General features: G+C 37.7%; 1 protein-coding gene across 1 annotated transcript in view; it reads left to right on the top strand.

The window, feature by feature from the left end:
* Window positions 1–23,484, top strand: part of LOC136813490 (dynein axonemal heavy chain 5-like) — a 66,698-nt gene extending 43,214 nt beyond the window's left edge. The window contains exons 45-71 of the mRNA XM_067070004.1: window positions 574–898; window positions 1,155–1,229; window positions 1,462–1,629; window positions 1,900–2,028; window positions 2,598–2,684; window positions 3,034–3,171; window positions 3,744–3,871; window positions 4,317–4,485; window positions 5,420–5,575; window positions 6,075–6,230; window positions 7,006–7,095; window positions 8,268–8,360; window positions 9,045–9,150; window positions 9,611–9,748; window positions 10,257–10,371; window positions 10,981–11,171; window positions 11,520–11,641; window positions 13,111–13,229; window positions 14,071–14,273; window positions 14,703–14,776; window positions 15,794–16,013; window positions 16,417–16,724; window positions 17,369–17,529; window positions 18,712–18,868; window positions 19,617–19,829; window positions 20,704–20,856; window positions 21,994–23,484. Of these exons, the coding sequence (XP_066926105.1) occupies window positions 574–898; window positions 1,155–1,229; window positions 1,462–1,629; window positions 1,900–2,028; window positions 2,598–2,684; window positions 3,034–3,171; window positions 3,744–3,871; window positions 4,317–4,485; window positions 5,420–5,575; window positions 6,075–6,230; window positions 7,006–7,095; window positions 8,268–8,360; window positions 9,045–9,150; window positions 9,611–9,748; window positions 10,257–10,371; window positions 10,981–11,171; window positions 11,520–11,641; window positions 13,111–13,229; window positions 14,071–14,273; window positions 14,703–14,776; window positions 15,794–16,013; window positions 16,417–16,724; window positions 17,369–17,529; window positions 18,712–18,868; window positions 19,617–19,829; window positions 20,704–20,856; window positions 21,994–22,380 (4,381 nt within the window). The 3' untranslated portion in view covers window positions 22,381–23,484. The remainder of the gene's footprint in view (window positions 1–573; window positions 899–1,154; window positions 1,230–1,461; window positions 1,630–1,899; window positions 2,029–2,597; window positions 2,685–3,033; window positions 3,172–3,743; window positions 3,872–4,316; window positions 4,486–5,419; window positions 5,576–6,074; window positions 6,231–7,005; window positions 7,096–8,267; window positions 8,361–9,044; window positions 9,151–9,610; window positions 9,749–10,256; window positions 10,372–10,980; window positions 11,172–11,519; window positions 11,642–13,110; window positions 13,230–14,070; window positions 14,274–14,702; window positions 14,777–15,793; window positions 16,014–16,416; window positions 16,725–17,368; window positions 17,530–18,711; window positions 18,869–19,616; window positions 19,830–20,703; window positions 20,857–21,993) is intronic.
* The last annotated feature ends 329 nt before the right edge of the window (window positions 23,485–23,813 follow it).

Below are 23,813 nucleotides of genomic sequence, written 5' to 3'. Positions count from 1 at the left end.
CGAAACGTTTTTGTCAACACTAGTCTAGCCGAAACGTTTTGTCAAACACTAGTCTAGCCGAAACGTTTTTGTCAAACACTAGTCAAGCGGAAACGTTTTTACCAAGCACTAGTCTATCGGAAACGTTTTTACCAAGCACTAGTCTAGTGGACACGTTTTTACCAAGCACTAGTCTAGTGGAAACGTTTTTACCAAGCACTAGTCTATCGGAAACGTTTTTACCAAGCACTAGTCTAGCCCTCTAGCCGAAACGTTTTTGTCAAACACTAGTCTAGCGGAAACTTCTTTGTCAAACAATAGTCTAGTGGAAACTTCTTTGTCACTATGCACAGAGACGTAGTCGTGGTATTTCTGTTAATGAGGTGATGTCGGAAAAACTTTTTGAGGGGATGTACGATGCTTCAAAAGCGGTATCATTTTTTATCAGGGCTCAACGTTTTTCAGTCTCAAACGAATTTCTATTTCAACAATGCTGAAAGATGATATTCCTGCCTCAATATATATCGACTTTGATAGTGTAAAATCTATTTTCTATCTGAAACCAAAATTCTATTTTACTAAATTATATTTTAGATTTCGTCGTCAAACACACGTCACTCCAAAGTCATACCTTTCCTTTATGAACTCTTACAAGCAAGTGTATGCAGCTCAGAAAACTGAGATCGACGGCCTTGCACACCGAATGAATATCGGTCTCGATAAGCTAATGGAGGCAAGCAGGTCCGTGGCCGAACTCTCTAAAGAGTTGTTGGTCAAGGAGAAAGAACTTGCCGTGGCTTCAGTAAAGGCGGAGGCCGTCTTGAAGGAAGTAACACAAACAGCACACGCTGCTGAGAAAGTGAAATCGCAAGTCCAAGAAGTGAAAGATCGAGCGCAAGCTATTGTGGATGTAATCGGGGTACGGAAATTCAAAGTTTCATTTTCTTGATGTTTTTGTATTCGGTCTGAATTTCTTTCTGATATTTTTCTTTTTCAAAGGGAGATTTTGAATCAAAATATTCATAATTATCTAATGCCTTTAATAATTTTACCCCTTCCAAGAGAACACTGGGGGTATTACTTAGGAAAACAGGTACCGTGTATTTGAGAGATTTTTGGGCATAAATTAAAATAATTACTTACCTGCTTGCACACGATACCTTTCTTTTTGATAGGAGGATAAAGCAGTGGCCGAAGTGAAACTGGAAGCCGCCAAGCCTGCCCTTGAAGAAGCAGAAGCCGCACTTCAGGTAAGTCATATTTTTATTTAGTACTTGGTAATTTTTGATAGGTTACACAAAATTTAGGCCCTAGGCCAGCCTAGGCTGGTTAATCGCCCTAAAAATACTTTCATCCGATTGTTGTATTTAGATAGACTTTTAGAAGAAAAAGGCAAGTTGTAGTTTTGTCACGAATAAAAAAAGGTCCCTCAAAAAAAAGTCCCTCATGAGACCCTATTCTATTCATGTGAAATTATTCCAGACAATCAAAGCAGCTGACATCGCTACAGTGCGCCGCCTTGGGAAACCACCTCCACTGATCATGAGAATCATGGATTGTGTCTTGATACTGTCCAGGAAGGGTCTTGATCCAGTCACTCCTGATCCTGACCGCCCTGGAAATAAAGCGTCTTGGTCTGAATCACTCAGGGTAAAAAAATATTTTCTTAAAGCTCTTTTTCTAAAAAAAACACTACATTTTCCTTCGTGTAGTAGGAATTTTGTATAGTTGCATCGACTTACTTTTTACGTTTTTTTTTATCTAAACTTTCAACCAGCAATAAGCAGGCAGATATTTGAGTCTTTCCTGTCTGATTATAATATTTTATTCTTGACTATAAACGTCTAGGTAATGAAAATCTTGAAGTTTTGGGCTTCATAATTCGCTAAAAAATACTTTGGTAAACTTCTAATTTTATAGTTCATGTCACAAGCGGGTTTTCTTCAAGCGCTGCAAGAATTCCCAAAGGACACTATAAATGAAGAGATGGTGGAATTAATGGAGCCTTACTTCAAAGCTGAAGATTACACCATGGAAAATGCTAAACGAGTATTCATTTTGTTCTCTTAGGTTACGTAACTTCCGCCATTATGGAAACAAACGTTCGAATCTGTAGAAGCGATCCCTTACGTAAATCGAACGTTTGCTTCCATAATGGCGGAAGTCGCGTAACTTGAAAAATCTTTGTAAGATTTCCCTTTCAATTCATGTTTCTCTTTCTATACACCCCTTGCTCACAGCCTCGTTGGAACTTTTTACAGTGGGGGTAAAAATTTCTATTGGAATCCTAATGGGGATATAAATTCTATTGTTCCAAACTCGAAAATTCCAGTGGGGATTCCAGTTTTGGAGTGCAATTTTTGAACATAGGATCTCGAATGGGGATGAAATCAAATTCAAATTCCCAGTGGGGCTGAAATTCCCGGGTATTTTCCCATCGGGGATGAAATTTTTGCCAAATTTTCCAGTTGGGCTGAGGTCCCAGCGAGTCTGTGACACAGGGGTGTTTCAATGAGAGGACTTGTGATGAGATCACAACAGGATGGATATGTTTTAAATATACTATGATTATTTAAAAGTTTTCATATCAGGTGTACTAATTTACCTTTGTATTATAGGTTTGTGGTAACGTAGCCGGGTTGTGTTCGTGGACGAAAGCAATGGCCAAATTTTTCTCCGTCAATAAAGAAGTCCTTCCTCTTAAAGTAAACTTCCCTTTATTCTGGATATCAAAAATTTGTTATGTCATGACCAACTGATGACTGATAACTGATTATCATAGACAACTGAGATTTTACACGTTTCTTTTATAAAAGCATCCAAAATTTTTAAAGCCTTCGGATGTTCTTAACATTTTAAGATTGACGCCTAAAAGTTTTCTTAACATGTTCTTATTTTCACCAAATCGGGAGTTTTTTTTTCCATTTTCCTTATAAATCGGGTGTTTAAAGAGTCCATAAAGCCTTAAAATATTCTTAACTTGCTCTAAACACTTTGGTCATCGAAGTCTTATGTTCTTATATAGTTTTTTCTTATACAACTCTCAACTTTTAGGCAAACCTTTCAATTCAAGAGGCAAAGTTAGAACTGGCGATGAGTGATTTGCAAACAGCTCAACAACAGTTGGACGAAAAACAGAAAGAATTAGATGCCGCACAGGCAGAATATGAAAGTGCCATGCGCGAAAAACAGGTAGGAAATCCAGGGCACAAAGATTCTGGAATTGGAATAAGAATGTTCGAAATGTGTTAGAATTTTATCAAGAAATATCACACAAAAATTGATGTTTTACCACGTTCGCTGCCGACTACGGGTATACTCGTAGTTTAGGGGTCAAAATGCCGGCAGTTTTTCAAAGAGCCATTTAATTCCAAGTCGGTTGATATACAAACTGAAGGCAAAACTAAGGATACGGGAGCTTCTGAATGTCAAACTTTCAAAGAAATTCCAAGACCAAGAGATCAAATTTTCGATTCCTGAAAAGGGCTCGGCATTGAACGTATTAAAGGTTTTATTTTGTGTTCCCCTTTCATATCAGGACAGTGTCTACCTATTATATTAGGCTTATATAAGCAAAAAAATGTTTTTGTTTTCCTCTTTCTGACCAATCTTGCTCCACATTCGTGTCAATTCAATGTGAAAAAGCTTGTGATTTAAAAATGATTAGTAAGCAGCAAACGATATCAATTTTATTAAAAACAAAACCTTTAAAAGTCCGTAAAGGTTTGTTCTACTGACTTGTAATAATTTTATCTCGATCATAGATTCTAGTCGACGATGCAGAGACATGCAAACGCAAAATGGTAGCTGCATCAGCCCTGATCAATGGACTTGGTGGTGAAAAAGAACGGTGGACAGAACAAAGTAAAGAATTCGCACAACAAACTGAACGGTATGCAGTATAAAGATTACATTTACATTGCCTTTATCTTATTCGATCTTCATAGGACTACTTTTCTTCGAATTAGAGTCAACACACCTGTCACTGTTGAAAGAAACTCATATGGAAATCTTGCACGTAACATCGAGTTTAGGTATTTGCACTTTTGAGGACGGAGGAGTGACTGAAGCGATTTTGAATAATCCGCACCTATTTTAGCTAAAAATCATTATTAAATTAGCAAAGAAAACACCTCGCTAAAGCCTTTTAAATAGTAAGAAATCCGAGAATGTACGGAACAAATTAGATTTGGCGAGATTCTAATTTCACGGATTGCGCAAAAAATAAATTTTGGTGGTAGCTTAATTTCCGACCTCGCGCAACAGCAACAATAAACGTAAGATGGACGTTGAAACAACGTAAGATGATTATTTACTCAAACTTTTTTCACTTCCAGTTTGGTTGGTGATGTGTTGCTAGGAACAGCATTCCTCTCCTACAGTGGTCCTTTCAACCAAGAGTTCCGTAAATCCCTGGAGAAGAACTGGCAAAAGGAATTACATCAGAGACAAATTCCTTTCACTTTCAAATTAAACGTTACTTCACTCTTGGTAGATACAGCTACGGTGCGTATAAATATCATGAATTTTGTCATTTTTGTTCAATAAAAAAGCGGTTCCGAGTTCCATTCCCATGTATAAATATCATGAATTTTATAAAGTTATATTTCAAAAATCACCAAATAAAATAAATGATGATGTGTTGTTAGGATGTTTTTTACATATGGTGATAACTTTATGAATTTGCTCTACGAAGAGTATTGAGCACTCTTAAGGGTTGTTCAACAAACACATTATATCATGAATTTTATTATTTTTTCAATAAAAAAACGGGCCCGAGTTCCATTCCCGTCGTGTCACTTAGATTCACTTGGCAAGTGAATGTACCTTCGCCCTACCAACCCATGCCATGTGAAGGGAACTGGGTACCATTACTCTGAAAGGAGTGTGTGAATGAGACAGACATTGTGGTGTGTGGTGTCACCCACGAGGTTCGGCCTCGCGTGAGCATCGCTCTCCCAGTGTCATTCTAGTGTCATGGTATACGCCATTGCTTAGCAGTTCGCGCCTGTCAAGCCGCAGTGTCTGTCTGCTCAATAATTTGGTTTTTAGAACTTTTGGAAAACTGAATGAAATAAAATAAAAGAATACAGCGAGGGAAGTCATGAGGCTTTTGGCTGATTTTGAAAAGTGGGAAATCTTTTTGCCATTTTGGACCCGATCACACAAAAAATGCAATAAAAATGCAAAAAATGCAATATCTCGAGTCTGGGTTAGACCTCTTTGGTAAATCCCTTGCTATACAAACAGAGTGGAGAGAGTTAGTATTCCGGAACGCTTGAAACCCCTTTTATTGAACACGTATGTTGCGTCGACTTTCATCCTCCATTTTTCAGTTAAAGATAATACATTGATCATTTTATCTTGACAGGCTTAGTTCTCAAGCACTTGTTTCTGTAGAGGCTCTATCCACTCGTAAATATCCTTTTTTTGTTTACAGTTAGCAGAGTGGAGCTTACAAGGCCTCCCAAATGACGAGCTTTCGTCTCAAAACGGTATTATTGTCAGCAAAGCCGCTCGCTACCCCCTTCTCATCGATCCACAAAGTCAAGGAAAAATCTGGATCAAAAATAAAGAAAAAGACCACGGCCTTCAGGTAAGGAAGAATGGGTTTCTTGGTGAAATCTTGGAATCCTTTTTGAATGTTTTTAAATTGAAAGGTCAAACTCATAAGATTTATAAAGCCCGAAGGGCTAGATGTCGTGCTTTGGCTGAAAAGTATGCCGAGGTTAGGTAGGAAATCCTTTCTAGGCCACGTGAGATTACAATAAAATTTCAGCGCTTGAACAATAAGAAGCTTCGCAGGTTTTCGAAAGCAATAGGAGCAATATTTTTTGCGATATTCACTTCTCTCTCTAATTCGATCTTCAAGGGAAGAATCATTTTATTCGAATTAGAGAAAAATTCGAATTACAGAAAGATTCGAATTGCAGAGAGTAATTTTTACCACTTTCTAGCTGAGGGCACCAATAATTTAGTTCGAATTACAGAAAGGTTTGAATAATAGAGATTCGAATAAGAGAGAGCTGACTGTAAATCAGGTCCAAACTAGCCTTTGTTTGGAAAATTAACTTGAATCATTCTCTTTCATGTAGGTGACTTCACTGAACCACAAATATTTCCGAACACACCTTGAAGATGCGTTATCTCTCGGACGACCTTTACTCATTGAAGATGTAGGCGAAGAACTCGATCCAGTTCTCGATAATATCTTGGAAAAGAATTTTATCAAATTGGGAAGTAGTTTCAAGGTAAGACAGACATTTTTTCAAAACAAAAGAAAATTTACTAATCGAGCCAAATCTGTTTAATAACGTTGAAACAAAACTGTTTTAGGTAATCTAGAAGGGTTAAAATTCAAAAAAAACTTTACCCGCCGGCGTAAACCATGGTGGTGCTACCTTAGTCTGCCTATTATGGCCCTATAACTTTCAAAGGGGAGCTGCGACCCCTGTAAGAAAGGATAAATTCTAACAATTTGGGGATGCTCTCAAGTAGGGTCACGAAAAAGAACAAATCACCAACAAGAGACATAACTCAGTTAACTGGGAAATCATATATTTTTAAAATATGTTTAATGTTGAAACAAAGATAAATATTTCGAGACTACGCAATCGTTTTCACCATTGAACCATTACTTTTGTTTCCTTCTATTGTTAACAGTTAGAGCTCCCGTACATAAAAAAAATTGTTTTGCATATTTTTTTGATCATCCCAAGAATCGAAAATGGTAACCTGATGAAAATTGACAATAAAGTTAAAACAAATACATCACCAGACCAGGGTTCTATAATGAACATGTTTAAACACTAGGGCCAAAATATCAAATAACGTGCAAATAAAAATGTTGATGATCTTCGTCCTGGGCATCTAGGCTGAAAATTCTCTAAAGTTGGAAGGTAGGGTCTTAAATAGTAGCCAAACCAGGCCAAACAAACGTAAATCTCGTAATCCAAGCCACGATAAACGTCCAATATAACTATCACTGGGTCGATAAACTCATTACTTACGTTTTCTATACTCCAGGTGAAACTCGGTGACAAAGAAGTAGACGTGATGAATGGCTTCACAATGTACATCACAACCAAATTGCCCAACCCTTCTTACACTCCAGAGGTTTGTCTAATTTTTAAGATAAATAGATGATCTGAGCCCTCCGAATGCATTCGGGGTGGGCCCTACCCATGAAGAATTAGGAATCACCAAGGATGATAACCAATACGCCTTTCAAATTTTCCATAGTAAATAAAAAAACTCCATGTGTTGAAAGGTTCTACCTACATTGATCCCAGCCGGCACTCAACGTTGTTTCAACGTTCATCTAACGCTAACGTTAATGGACGTTGTGAACATTAGATGAACGTTAAAACAACATTGTGTGCCAGCTGGGATAATGTTTGTAAACGTTAACCTCGATTGGCCAATCAGAGAATATCGGTTCAACCTATTGCCGCTATCAAGTAGCTCATGCCTCACGGGACTTTTAGGTTCCTGAGTAAAACTAGTGTGACGTGAAGTATAATATTATAAGTGATGGCCCAACATATCCATTGCGAAAGGGGGTTATCTAAAGAATCCTGCATTTACTAAAAATAGACAAAAAAAAACGACAAATTTCATAAAGAACGACAAATGTCTTCATTCCTCTTTGTTTATCACGGGAATTAACTACATATGGTTTAAAGAACGACAAATTACGCATGCGTGTTACAATGCAGGATTCTTCAGAGGAACATACTGCGAATGATTGTCCTTCTACTTGACCAATGAACAGTCACTACAAACTAGGCTACTATATCTTCATTCGTTCTGAACGTAAAACTAGAACTCTTATCACTCTTTGAGAAGTAAACTCTAGTTTAGACGGTCGACTTTCTGCCCTGCCTATTCTAATTGTTTGAGTAGGCGAGAAGTGGGCACAAAGTTGGTTGTTAAAATCTTTGCTTGGAAAAGGTTGAAAGAAGACATTGCATTGACGTCAACAGATGGCAATGCATTGACTTTAGACAGCCAAATCTCTGCAACTTAAATTTGAAATTGAAATAGGCAGGGTGACATGTGCGGGTCGTCTAAACTAGAGCTTATTTTGTGCCCACATTTTTCCCACCCTAACAATTAGAAGAGCCAGCGCAGAAAGTCAGCCGTCTAAACTAGAGCTAAGGCCTAAAAGCCTGGTGCTGCCTATTATACAGCCTATACTACAGATCATCATCATACATCATCTTTCGACCGCGGTCGAGATAAACTAAATACTGCTTCAAGCCAATTCCTGTGAAATATTTTTATAGATCAGTGCACGGACCTCCATGATTGATTTCACGGTCACAATGAAAGGTTTAGAAGATCAATTACTTGGGCGTGTCATCCTCACTGAGAAAAGCGTAAGAACAAATTTAGTGTCATCAATTTTTGTTTGAAAATACAGATAACTCCCTCTTTAATTCGAAACCTTTAGTATACGAACTTTCTGTATTATTGGTCCCCACAGCTGGAAAGTTTACTCTCTGGAATATTTGTTGGCCTCTTAAAGATCGAATGTGAGAGGGTCAACTGTATTAAAAACTAATCGACTGCCTTAATTTTAAAGTACTGCTCTCAATCCAGAGAAAAAACGTGTGAGAGAACTTCACTTTACAATAACTGTGACATACACCCCTATCTCAGCATGTGAGATTTTCTAGACAAAGGGTTTCAAGAGTAATGGTAATGGAAATCTATTGTTTTCAGTGAACCTTTTAAAAGTGAGTGGATTTTATCAGAAGCACCTAAATTCTGAGTTAACACAAGCCTAGAGCGTGGTTAGAGCGTATGGAGGTCTGGTTACCCATTACATACTTTATGTATGTCACGTTGTAAATTTTCTCACTTTACTGAAATCTTCAGCCCAGTGGTTAGCGAGTCGGGTTTCGAATCACTGATAATACTAATTTGCTTGGTTTAGGGTTAGGACGAGATTTTCAGAAATTTTTGCGTCAACTCAGTATTTAGTCAACTTAGTATTTTGTCTACATATCGGCTACCATTTTTTAAGTTAGTGATTGTTTTACCAACTTGTTTACTATCAGGAGTTAGAAGCAGAACGATTGAAACTGATTGAAGACGTTTCTTTCAACAAACGTAAGATGAAGGAGCTGGAAGATAATTTGTTGTATCGCCTCACCAGTGTCGAAGGTTTGTTTTTGGTGAAAATTTTCCTTTAAAAACATTACTCCAAAATTAAGCCCTTTAATTGTGTCTTTTCTGACTGTTCCCCTTTTTTGCAAATTAGGATGGCTACACTTTTTCATTCCCGGGAAAGTGTTCTTGCAGCATTTCCGAGATGTTTCCGCTGCTTTTTCCAGGCACACAGGCAAAAAAAGATTTTCAACCCTATGTTTGGTCTTATCAACGGGGACTTACATTTGAAATGCATTCTGCTTTTCTTACATTTATTTGTATTAATAATCTAAATTAATATCAAGGAGAAACGAGAAATGGACCTACCATTAGTAGGCCAAAACTTTTGAAATGTGACGTCTTTTTACCAACTCCGATCAGAATCGTGAATTAACTTGGTTCAGGGTATATAAAGATCGGTGGTTATAAGCTATAACTATTTGGATATCATGCTGATGTTTTTGTTTTCCCATAGGCTCTCTTGTGGACGACGAATCTTTAATCGAAGTGTTGAGTATCACGAAAAGGACTGCCGAAGAGGTGGCACAGAAATTAGCAGTTGCCGCTGATACTGAACTTAAGATCAACAACGCGAGAGAAGAATTCAGAAATGGTAAGCGAGTAATACGCCAAGGTGTTGATAGGTTTATACATACAGATATCATACAAAAAAAACTAGATAGAGCTTCCCGAGGAAAAATAATGCACCATCTCATAATGGTGGGAGCTGCTTAACTTAACCAAACATGAAAAACCTCTATAAATGTATCTTCCTTTATTAACGTCCTTTAAAGCGACCGTAGTGCAGTGGTAGAGCATCCGGCTACGGTTCGCAAGGTTGTGGGTTCAAACCCTGGCCGGTTCATTCCACAGATTCCCAAAATGGTACTTGATGCCTCTCTGCTTGATGCTCAGCAATTAAGAGAAAGGATCAAGGGTAAGTGGAGCAATCCAGGGAGAAAGAGTGGCCCCTCTACCTTCGGGTAGATAGCTATGGAAAGAGGAGCCTTCGGGTCGCATCCGACTGCGGCCGCAGACTTACTTACTTTATTAAAATATCTGAAGGTTTTTGCTAATTTCTGATTTCATTTTCATTAATTTCTGATTTCATTTTCCCAAAGTTGCAACACGTGGAAGCATTTTATACTTTTTGATTGTCGAGATGTCTTTCGTTAATTGCATGTACCAAACATCACTCAAACAATTTCTCGGGATATTCGATCAAGCTATCGAAAGGTGAGATTCAAAACTTTGTGCGCTAATGGACATTGTAATAATGGCCCTCGGGTGCTATTTAAAACATCTTGCCACGTATCACATTTGACGTCATCCTGGTAAACTTTAACCCATTCTCCTCGCGTTTTAAAAGTTGATAGTGTATTGACATTCTAAATAAGTTGGCACGTCGTTAGTTAATGCAAGGGTTTCTTGGCACTACTTCCGAGTGGGTCGCTTGAATTACATAATGTCTGGCATGGTAGACGATTAGATTCAAGAGAGGGTAGGGCATAATATAAAAGACTGAATTACTAACATTAACACATTTAATGCGTTATCATATAACACCTATATCACACCTGTATTACTGTATAACATGTAAGCGACTATAAAGACTCTTTAATAGGCCATTTCACAGTTCCAAAGCGTAATAGGTAATCAGGAGTACTGCGCGCTTATGACGACTTACTATTGGTCCAAAGTTTTGAAAATGTTTGAAGATTTTTGCGCCTAACCAACGGGAAACCGTTATCGGGGCGGGCGCAATCAGTCCTGATTACCCATGAATCATTTCGACTGTGAAATGACCTGTGCTCTTGGTAATGTGAAATATTTGTTTCTTTCCAGGTCCCCTCAATCACCGATCACGACCAAACGTATCACGAACATAATTGCTTGTCTGACGTACGACGTCTTTAAATATTCATGCCGTGGCTTGTATGAGAAAGACAAATTTCTTTTCACCTTGTTGCTGGCACTGAAGATCGATATGCAATCCAATTTGATCAAACATAGAGAATTTTCCACTTTCATCAAAGGTAGTTTAGCATTAAAGCGCGTTATATGAAAAAACGCCGGTCTCGGTTTTGCATCGTTCGTTCGTTCGTTAGTTTGTTCGTTCGTTCGTTCGTTCGTTCGTTCGTTCGTTCGTTCGTTCGTTCGTCGTTCGTTCGTTCGTTCGTTCGTCGTTCGTTCGTTCGTTCGTTCGTTCGTTCGTTCGTTCGTTCGTTCGTTCGTTCGTTCGTTCGTTCGTTCGTTCGTTCGTTCGTTCAATTCTTAAATCATTCATTCATTCATTCATACATTCATTCATTCATCTATCCACCTATCCATACATTCATTCATCCATGCAACTTTTAAATTAATCATTCATTCGTTCATTTTAGGAGGTGCATCATTGGATTTGAAGCAGGTTCCACCAAAACCTTGCAAATGGATCCTTGATATGACTTGGTTGAACTTGGTGGAGTTGAGCAAACTTCCACAATTCACTGACATTCTCAACCAGGTGATAATACACAAAACGATTATTTGCTCGGCATTTAAACTAATAGGGTTAAAACAATGTTTTGTTGTCTGTTTTTTTACATGTATAAGGTTTTAAACGGAACAAAAATACAAACACTCGAAGTTCCTAGCTTCCCGCTAAAAACCCTAGATTATACCGCCATGAGGTAGGAACCAAAAACCATCTGACAGAGTTTGCTTTCTGGATGTTTCTGAATTACACTTTTACCTTTTACCTTGTTCGGACCGGAGACTAAGTTGAAAAGTGCAAGGGTAGAATTTTTGTCAGGTGGAGAATGTCCAGGAGGATGAATCGCTCGGTTCAAATTGGCGTAAGCTTTGGATATTTTTTCAAATGGTTTGATCAAAATCGTCCGGTCCAAATTGGGTTAAGCTTTTGATATTTTTCCACAGATACCAGGACACTTCCAAGCTTAATGTTGTGCTTCTTTGATATTGATTACCCTATGTCAGATATTTCGATGGTTTCTTTAGTACATATTATTTAGTAGTATTGCCTCTACAACGAAAAAGTGCCCTTGGCCAAGGGTCTTACTTAGGCCCAGCGTACGGCGAATTTCGCCGGTCCAAGGCATGAAAAAGTTACGATTCGAAAAGTTCGGTTCGCCGCCACAAGTATATTTTCACGCTAATCAATACACTGCGCTTGCCAAGAATTAGCCGACCTAGAATCTAGAAATCGCCAGGAGTTAATTTTTCATTCGGCAGCCTACCAAAAACTAAGCAAAACCCCTGCTTGGCTTAAGAATTTGTGCTAGATTCTCATACTTGTTGTAAAGTCTACACATAATTTTCCGAAACGTTCGTGATAAAATTTTGGCTTTACTATCTATAGAGTAACTAGCCGGATGGCGTCGTGCGACTTTAAACTCAGAGTAATATAAAAATGACTCAAAGCGTGTGATTAAAGTAAGTGTTTTCATCCTGGTGGCTGTCGGCGGAGCCGTGATTGAGGAAATCTATCCATTTATCTATTTGCGCTAGACCTATAAGGTTGAGCGCCACACCTTCTCTCAGCTCTTATTACCTGGACCAGATTACAATATAAACCTAGACCGGGGATCGAACATACAACCCTTGGATTGTAAGGCAAATGTTCTACCAACTGAGCTACTCGGCGTAGTGTGTTTACATATTTATTATAAAAACACTGGTCTGGAAGGCTTTTGTCCCTTTTTATTGTTGAAAGATGGAGTTTACGTACCAAAATCAATTTATTTTGCAAATTTTTTGATCATGTGATTGGAAAATAGACCAATCCCAAGAGGAGATTTTGGTAACGTGATCAAAAAATATGTAAATCGCAACTTGTCTTTTGTTTGTAACAAAAGAAAATTTAACAAAAAGCTAAAACAATACATTGCCAGACCAGTGTTTTTATAATGACTATGGTGTTTACAACATTGATATCTTATATAAATATCTTTATAATTTTGCTCACTTTTTCAGATCGGACGTAATGAGAAACAGTGGAAAGTTTGGTTTGACAAGGAGACGCCTGAAGAAGCGGAAATTCCTGATGGTTATCACATCTCTCTTGATACTTTCAGAAAACTTCTCCTCATAAGGTAAAATCAAAGTCAAATTGCATTGATATGTTAATTAGGGGCGTACGGGTGTGACGGTGTGTCGGTATTAACCCTTTTTTCTGTCGGTGTGTAAAGAAAAAAACGATGTTATTTCGGTTTCAAGGGGTCACAAAATAAGGCTTTTTACGACTTTCGCTGTCGGTTTTGACGGCGATTCAGGTTAATCACGTCGGTGTCTCGATGTAGGCGACCCCCAAACACATGTCTTATTTACTTAACTATTTAACAAGTCTGCCTGTAAAGGTTGAGAAAGCTCAGTGTAAAGTAATTAGAATTTAGAAATAAACGCTCTTTCTTACTACAGGGTACCTAATAAGCGTCCCCCTAATTAATTTTCGAAAACTTTCCACCTCAGGACATTCTTATTCCACCTCAGGACATTCTTATTCCACCTCCACCCCCACTTATTGATTTTTGGGAAAATGTTTTTGAAAGTTCCCTCTTATTTGTCCTAATTCTGCTGTATTAGCCTCCTTTTCAAAAATCTTTCACCCAGGACTTTCCTATTCCAACACCACCGCTTATTAAGTCTTGAGAATTTTTTCACCAACCCCGCTTATTCCAAACCCCCGGTTTATTAGGTACCCGAAGATATACAAATAAATAGACTAGGTGCTGGATACCAATGGCAATGCTCTCACATATCAGGTCGAGGTCATTTCATTGATGTTTTCTGACGTTAAAGCAATGATCTCAACTGAACGTTTGTATAGGGAGGTCGAAGTGTTGTTTGAAATAAAATTTATATAAAGAATGATCATTTGAACGTACATAAGCTCTGATGTAATGATACAAACAAATACTGCGGTATGGTTTTCAGGTCCTGGGCACCAGACCGTACTTTATCACAAGCGAGAAAATACATCGAAGAATCATTAGGTCGGAAATATGCAGAAGGAGTTATCCTCGATCTTCATGAAACGTGGTCGGAGAGTGACACCAAGACACCTTTGATCTGTTTCCTTTCAATGGGTTCTGATCCTACCGTCAGTATCGAGCAGTTGGCTAAACGAATGAAGCTAGGTAAGATCTATTATGTGATTTGATTTGTGATTTCAATAAGGTTGCAATTTTGAGAGTTTTTTACAATGAGGAAAAATCCTTTCAAAAGCTAATGATTCGCCTCCATAACTCGTACCTCTGCAACACGAATGACTCCTTAACTCGAACAGGTTTGCTGGTTCCTTCAGTTAACAAATCCTTATAAAGAAATCTCTATAACTTGAACTTTCCATAACTCGAGCAAATTTTAATCCCCTGTGCGTTTTCGAGTTAAGGAGGCTCCGCTCTATTATACGTTTAACAGGCCCAGATCAAATGTGCATATTTGACGTAAGCTCTACCGTTATGGCCTATCCCAAATTATCTTAACAAGAAATAACCCGCGGCAAATTTACTATACATCTGGTTAACCGTAAAATGAATGAATTGCTTACTTTTTCTTTTTACCAGAATGTCGAGCAGTATCAATGGGACAAGGTCAAGAAATACACGCAAGACGTTTGATCAACCAATCTATGCAAACTGTATGTCTTTTTGTTGTTGTTTTTCTGGCTCGATTCAAATCCAAAAGCCATAATAACTCCTCACCAGTCCTCTCGGTTTACACACAACGTTGATTTAATGTTATATTATAATGCATATGGACTTTAAATGAACGTTCTGGGCAAATCTCCATTGTGACTCTTTTTTGATACCATGTGAAAACCATGCCAGCTTAATTGCAAGAGTTATTTTCTTGAGACTGGTTTCTACATGATTGCAAGAAAGAGTGCACACTTAAAGCGAATAGACTTTAATTGGGCTGAGTTCTAACCTCATCGTGTCCGAGAAGAGCAAGTTAATAACTTAAAGTTAAAAACTCATTTTCGGTATTAACCACCTGTCACTCTTTTGTCAATAACTTATTTTGCCCAAGGTGTAAAAATTGACTCTACCTCACATTCGAAAGCTGATAAAATTATCTTTCCAACGGTGTATAGATCCCTTCTATTCGAATTTTTTCTAGGTTGACTCCAAATTCTACAGGACTAATATTCCTTTTTAAAGCTCCTGATTTCTTAAACTAAAGCACTGGTCTCAGTATTACTTCAATGGGTTTCATATAAAGATTAAACTATTGTACAAAAGTGCGCTCAATGCTGTCATTTGCAGAGTGGTAATCAGAAAAGTTTCACTTCGTAAGATATTAATTATTGTGTTAAATGCATAACCAGGTAGGTCCATAAAAGTATCACTTGTATTTTCCAAGTATAAAGATTAAACTAGATAAATGCGTGCAACAATATTCTAAGCTCTAGTTTAGACGGCCGACTTTCTGCCCTGCCTATTCTAATTGTTAGAGTAGGCAGAAAGAGGGCATAAAGTTGGCAGTTAAAATCTTTGCTTGAAAAAGCTGGAAAAGTTTGAAAGAAGACATTGCATTGACGTCAAAAGAGGGCAATGCATTGACTTTAGACAGCACACTTTATGCCCACATTAATTCACAATTAGAATAGGCAGGGTAAAAAATGGGCCGTCTAAACTAGAGCTAATTTTTTCAGGGTGGTTGGGTGTTACTCCAGAACTGTCATTTGGGTCTTCCATTTATGGATGAATTAATGAACCTTATCACCACATCTGAAAACGTTGACAACTCCTTTCGCTTGTGGATAACAACGGAAGTTCATCCACACTTCCCGATCACGTTGCTTCAAATGTCCATCAAATTTACCAATGAGCCACCACAAGGCTTGAAACCTGGACTGAAACGAACATACACAGGTAAATACAAGATTTTTTTATCTTTTTGAACTCCTTTTTTTGATAGCCAAAATATCGTTTCCAATGGAAGATTATACTCCAATTTTTATTCCCACTGAAAATAATCAAATAAAACAAATCCTCCCAGCTGGCACACAACGTTGTTTTAACGTTCACTTAACGTTATATAGACCTTTTGAACGTTAGATAAACGTTGATACAGCGTTGTGTGCCAGCTGGGCTCGCTACAAAATATTGTGCTATTTTTCCCATCCCCACTGATTTTTCTAACTTGAAAACAACGGAATTCAAATCCTCAGCCATTAAAAAAAATTAATCTCCATCGAGATTCAGTCTTTGAGGAGGAGATGCATATCACTTCTATACCACTGTCAATAATGATATTTTTCTCAACCATTTTTAGGAATCACGCAAGACCAACTAGACATTACCAACCTCCACCAATGGAAACCCATGTTATACGCAGTCGCCTTCCTTCACACAACTGTCCAAGAGAGACGCAAATTTGGGAGTCTGGGTTGGAATATCCCATACGAATTCAACCAATCAGATTTCTCGTCTTCCGTACAATTTATACAAAACCATTTGGATGATATGGACATCAAGCGAGGCGTTTCCTGGACAACCGTGCGATACATGATCGGCCAGGTTCAATACGGCGGACGAGTTACGGACGATTACGATAAGAGACTTCTGAACACCTTCACAAAGGTACATTATACTGTGTCCTTCTTTGATCAATTCAAGTATTCCAGATATAGAACGATAAACCCAGTAAACATTCACTCGCCATCTGGATAAGGCTATCACTATATCTCACTAACATTCTGCCGATTGGTAGTGTGAAGGTTTCGATCACAGACTTTCACCGCAATGGACTGTGTTCGAATCCCAAGCTCTTCCAGGCAGGGTGTTAAGGGAAATATGTTGATAGACTCTCTGCCTTTGCTCATATATCATTCTCTCTCAATCCGGCTGATAATCGAAGTATTGATTGGCGTCAAATGAGCTTAGTAATGAACGATGAACTCGGTATACATCAAGTATTCCAGTCTAGGCTCCCATTTTCAATTTATTTGACTAGTCAATGGTTTTGATTAAAATTTTATTCCAATGCGTGATAGATTAAATCAACGTCATTCGAAATACCGTAAAGGGATAATCAGATAGACTTTCGTCTAACTTCCAAATAATTTTGTCTAATTTCTTTTCCAAAGTCCATTTAAAATCTTTGAAAATGGGCTTTTACATGTTTCTACGCCAAAATTCAAAAGCTTGCAACTCTAATATTTCATCTTTGGACATTTGATTCTCCCTTTAAATCACTGATTGTCAAACTTCTGGTTAATCTATAGGTCTGGTTCAGTGAGTCAATGTTTTTGCCGACCTTCAAATTTTACCATGGTTACACAATCCCAAAGTGTAATAAATGTGACCACTACTTGGATTATATCGAAAGTTTGCCCACGGTTGATAATCCTGAAGTCTTTGGCTTGCACCCCAATGCAGATATAACGTAAGTGCTTCATTTACATTTACAATGATTCTTGTGATAAAGTGCTTGAATTATGAATTTTCATCACACTCTATTTGTTCGGTCTGATACCTCCATTTCTGGGCCTAGGAGCGCCGCGATTTTTTTACCCAGCCCGAATAAAAAACAAACTCGAGATTGGCATTTTTTCTTAGGGATGTGTCTTGAAATCCAAATATACATTTTGAAAATTAGAAGTTGCGGAGTGACGACATTTAATGAGTTAATACCCTTTATACATGTTTTTTGGACCTACCCCGGTGGGGTGGAGGTCCTATAAATTAACCTGTGTTCGTTAGTTAGTTAGTTCGTTCGTTCGTTAGTTACCAACTTTTCTCGAGATTGGCTCATTCAATTTTTCTGATTTTTTGCACAAAGGTGCATTACTATAAACCCTCGAATGTGACGGAGCCCGATTTTCGAAAAAAAAAAATTTCCGGCCGGTAGAACCGGAAATGTCCCGAAAGAAGCGGTTTTTTGAGATTTTCTCGAGATTTTATCATTAGTTTTTTGCGATTTTTTGCACATAGATGCACATTAGTACTGCCGAAAAGGTGTTTCTTAATTGCTTTCTCCGTTCCAATAGATATATAAATCGAAATTTAAAATTATACATTACTTCCATTAAATTCTAATTATTCGTTTTATAAATAGGTAGGTCCATTAAAGTATTACTTGTTTTATAAGCATTAATGAAGGCTCGGATTTGCAGATTTCCTAAGCATAACATAAGCCATATAAGCCAGTCTGAAATATTTTCAAAGTCGATAATTTTTTCTGCTCAAACAGTTTTGGAATTAATCAAGTAAAAAAGACCTTTACGACTAGCCACATTCACTGCTCCCAAAATCTGAACGCTTTTTGTATCGAATATTTTCAAAATTTCTGAGATTTTTAGAAAAATTGGCTCGGGTGAATTATAAGCATTATAATTCATAAGCATATAATAAGCATATGCTATGCCTGGATGCTTTGAAAGCTTAAGCATACATGAGCCTGGCCAAGGGGAAGTCACTTGCCTATAAAAAAACATGTACCCCCATTGAATGAACCTAACTTCCAAGGACCGACATCATAACTAGTCCATTACATCACCTTCCTTGCAATCGAAATTTAAAAATATATGTATTAAGTACAAATTATCTTTATTTTCATATTTTGCAGATATCAGAGCAGTGTCGCTAAAAGTTGCCTGGCAACCATTTTGAGTATCCAGCCGAAAGATAGCGCGACAACAGGCGGAGAGACGCGAGAAGCGGTTGTCCAACGTTTGGCGGATGATATGTTAGAAAAATTACCGCCGAACTATTTGAAACATGAGGTTTGTATTTTATCTATATGGTGTGAGGTTTTGATCCTACCTCCAATTAGGTTCATTGAGTTAAAGAACCCAAACGGCTAGAGGTTATACCGAGTTTATGTATTTGTACTTTTGAGGACGGTAAAGTGACTGAAGCGATTTGGAAAAACCCGCAATTCCGCCCCGCAAAATCGAGGACGGTAAAAGTGCTGATTTACCGTCGTCCTCAGTTGGTCAGGATTTACTCAAATTAGAACCTTACCGTCTCCGTCGCTGAAAAACACACATACATAAACTCGCTTATAACTCTTGGATGGATACGAAGCCACTTATTTCCCAACTAAAACGCGTGACCCGGGTGATTTTCATGCAGACGGCAGATTAAAAGTAAAAGCTATCGCTAGATTTCAAAGAATATACCGCTCAAAAATAAAGAACGAGCTCAATTCAATCCGTCATTCTTAAAAAAATCACTTTCAAGGCTTCACTTTTTCTTGTGTGAGAAAGGTTGGAGGTTGGAGATTCCTCTTAGAGCTTTAAACTCAATAGACTATTCCAAAAAAGATTTTACCCCCATGTTGAGGAGGTCTTTTCTGTAAAAGGTACCACCCTCCCCCCCTGTGGATCTAAAAAAAATTAGGACCCCTTTTTTTCTCTTTTGTCAGATCACCCTGGGCGTCACACCTCCTCAACATAGGGGGTAGAGGCGATTTCTGGAATAGCCTGTCCACGATCATATAGTTATCCTTATGTATTATTTTATTACCAGGTGCGTTCTAAACTACAAAAAATGGGTCAATATCAACCTATCAATATTTTCCTTCGACAAGAAATAGATCGTATGCAGCGCGTTATAGCGTCCGTGCGCACGACATTGATGGATTTGAAGCTAGCGATCGATGGGACGATTATCATGAACGAGACATTGAGAGATTCGTTAGATTGTATATATGATGCGAGGATCCCAAGTCATTGGCAAAGAGTGAGTATATGAAAAGTTTGATACAGTAGACTCTCTCCAATAGCACACCGCTATGCAAACGTCATAATTATTACTTTTAACATTTGATCGAAATTCAATCCCACAATCCTTTTCATCTTGATTCGTAATGCGTGCAAGTTATTACTTTTGTATTGTCAATAAGCGTAATTGACTTGGAAAAGCAATTAATGTAAAGGATGATGGGATTAAAACTCGGAATAACAGTAAATTTGATGTCTATTTTTAGTCTCACTACGGCATGCTATTAAATTCGATTTTCAAGGAGAATTGGGTTTTCATTAAATAAGGGAGCATATCAAATAGTAGAGCGTCGTTTATGAGAGTTTCGTATTTGCGGTCACTTTTAATATTATTGAATAGTTGGAGTGTATCGAATATTAGAACCTCGAATTAGAGAGCGTAAACTGTATATAATATTTCATATAGCGAACGGTGGTTCAAAGGTAGAGCTTTCAGATACGGTCTCAAAGTCATGTATTCAATCCCCCCTCCCGTCGATTCATATCTAAATGTCTCTCTGATTGAAGCTCAGTAATTAAAGAGACGAACAGGGACAAGTGGAAAAAGAGTGACGCTCTTCTTTCACTTTGGGTAGATAGCAATTGAAAGAGATGAGCCTTCAGGTTGTCTCCCACTTTGCGGTCTTTTTTGTATAGAAATTTCCTGAGGAACAGCTAAGCTAGAATATACCTCTTTTCTATTTGGTTGCTCGATAGCTCTTTATCGTGGAATTTTTTAGTCTTGTGAGCAATAACTGTTTGTTGGTTTGAAACTAAAATAAAATAGCTTTTTGAAACACTCTAGAAATTCTTGTCTACTTCTCCAATAAACTTTCTATTATCTCTTTGTTTAGATATCTTGGGAATCATCGACCCTGGGTTTCTGGTTTACCGAGCTTCTAGAGCGTAATACTCAATTTGCCACATGGATAAACGAAGGACGTCCACATTCTTTCTGGATGACTGGGTTTTTCAACCCACAAGGTTTCTTGACTGCTATGAGACAGGTAGGTACCCTTTTTGTACTTTTACGGAGATTTTTCATGTACTCTTGTATGCTTTATTGGAGAGGAGGGAAGGGGGGTTATTTTGCAATTTTTGGAAAATAATCACCCCCGTATCACTTTATAATGACCCCCCCCCCATTTTTATGACCTTTATGCTACCTTCAATTTCCTAGGGATTTGTAGCAAAATCAGGTCAATAGCACTTAATTGTGTCCCCCCATTTTGTTGATTTTTATCTGGAGTACCCAGCCCCCTGCTTATTTCACCCCCTACAATTAAGCACACAAGAGTACGAGGTTACGTAATTACCGCAACTATGAAAGCCACTTAGAATCTGTAGAGGTGATCCCTTAATGTAAATCGGTCATCCCATATGAGCTGCATGTACTATGCCGTAAGTTGGTCTAATGACGACACCCTCTTCTAATTCCGACAACCTTCTTCATGAGAAGAAGGGAGATAGGAATAATAGAAATGTCGGAATCACTGATGAACAAAATATTTATTCCTTCTGATCGCTGAGCAGAGAAATATAGTTTTTTTAAACCAACTTACGGTATTATCCAGACAAATACCTTAAGTGGATAAATTTTGGCGCGGATTTAATTTGGTGATTGGCCAAAATACGATTTTGGGCGGGAATTTAATTTGGCGATAGGTCAATTTCGTCAAATTTGGCGGGAATTTAATTTGGCGAATTGGAAATTTTGTCACACTGAAATGGGTGAAAATTACTCAAAAATATACTAAAAAGTTGTGATTTTTCACATAATTCTCTTTTTGTTAAATTTGGCGGGGATTTAACTTGGCGAATTGCCGAATTTGGAAATTTTGGCGAGGATTCAATTTGGCCAATTCCGCCAAATTTAATCCCCGCCAAAATTTATCCCCTTAAGGTATTTAACCTTTTCAACCAGCATATTCATGACGTGATATTCTCTACGGAAAGACCCCGGTTTTTGCCAGTAGTAGCAAATTTTATACAACTTTTGTCTAGTATAAATTTGCCACTTAATGACAAAGAACGTCATGAATATCATGAATTGTTTGTGTTTGGAAACCTGATCTATCTGCAGTCAATGAATACTAGTTCCAAAAACATCCTAGATATATTTTTCGAATCTCATTTATAAACAGGAAGTTACTCGCGCACACAGAGGTTGGGCTTTGGATAGCGTTATTTTGCAGAACGACGTTCTTAAACATTACAAAGATGACATCACCTCCGCCCCAACCGAGGGCGTTTACGTTTATGGTTTATTCCTTGAAGGCGCTGGTTGGGATCGACGTGGCAACAAACTTGTTGAACCGCCCTCGAAAGTTCTTTTCACGCCCATGCCCGTGATTCATATTTATGCCGCAAATAATCCGCCCTCCAAAGAACAAAGTCGATATCCATGTCCGATTTATAAGAAGCCTGTCCGAACGGATTTGACTTTTGTTACGGAAGTTGATTTACGGACAGTACAATCACCGGATCACTGGATTTTGCGGGGAGTGGCGTTGCTATGTGATATCAAATGAGGAATTTTTAATTTTTTTCAAATTTTTAAATATTTCCAGTAAAATATGAAATACTTTATAGGGTATATAATTTCAATTGTTTTCCGAAAGGCCTAAATGAACATCTAAAATTTAAAATTTAAAGAACTTTGTGAAAAGCTCTGTCTGATATTCGAAGAACTTTGAAAAGTTCTATTTGAAAAACTCTTTTTTATTTATTTTTTCATTTTATTTTTTACTGTAATTCTTTTTTATTACTTTTACATCTTTTTCGTAAAATTTTCAATTTAACACGGGGTCATTTAATTTTCTTCACCCTTCACGAATGATGAGTGCAGGTTGTCTAAGCCCCTTGATTTTTTTATTTCAGAAAGTGTGTTTCGCGTTCACTGTGTATAAGTTAGTAAGTAAGTATATTCATCGAGTCGGGAGTGGGGGAGTCTATCCCCTTTTTTATTTGCGCTAGACCGACCTGGGAGATCGAATGTTGAGGTGGCGGAGCGCCAAATCTACTCCACAGCTCACAACTCACAGTAACTTACAATCTATATCAGATTACCCAATCTAAGTAACTCATTCACTGATTTGGTGGTGATCGGGCATCGAACCAATTTCCCTTAGATTGTAAGGTGAATAATCTACCAACTGAGCTGCCTGGCCACGGTTTTTTTTATTATTTCATTTATAAGGTGATTTATTGTTTTGTATGTAGTTTTTGAGGGGGTTATGACTGTTTAATTTCCCGGGATGGGCTGGAGTTTTTACAAGAGACTTTACTAATTGGTTATTTGAAGTAATAGAGATGACGCGTTCTTTAGAAAAATTAACAAAATTGTTTTATTACAGGTTAACGACCAACCAAATCAAACGAGAGCTTGTAAAAACTCCAGCTAGTCCCGTTTTACTTTTCAAATTTATTGACAGTAGAAATAACTCGATAAGTTAAAGAAACCTTACAATTAAATGTAACTCAGTTATATGTTTTATAATCTAAAAATAAATAATTGTGTTTTAATGATTTAATATATTTTATCCTAAGAAAATATTATGTAAATAAAAACTCACATCAATTTGTAATTAATAACCATTTTTAACGCTTATCATGAATATATCCGAAATATAATTTTTTAATCTATATGTAATCACAACAATTTTGTCTTTTTTCATTAATTTGTGGTGTTTAAAATTATGCTAATTTTCATGTTTTTGAGACATGCCAAGCTATAACTTACCTGAGTTATGAAACGGTCTATTTATATGAAATTTCTATTTCTATTTGGTTGAGTTGCAGGAGGCTTTAGAGGCCTATTCTCGCAACTATAGACGCTTACTAATGAGCGTCCCGTCAGCACCTTGAACTGACTACCCAATTCCCTTCACATGGCATGGGTTGACCCGGGCGAAGGTTCATTCACTTGTCAAGTGAAACGCCGTAAGTGGGAATCGAACCCTGG

This window comes from Clytia hemisphaerica, unplaced genomic scaffold, assembly GCF_902728285.1.
Source record: "Clytia hemisphaerica strain Z4C2 unplaced genomic scaffold, Clytia hemisphaerica genome assembly, whole genome shotgun sequence".
Classification (NCBI taxonomy): domain Eukaryota; kingdom Metazoa; phylum Cnidaria; class Hydrozoa; order Leptothecata; family Clytiidae; genus Clytia; species Clytia hemisphaerica.
The sequence above is the reverse complement of the archived record's forward strand: the minus strand, read 5'-3'. Positions and strand labels throughout refer to the sequence as shown.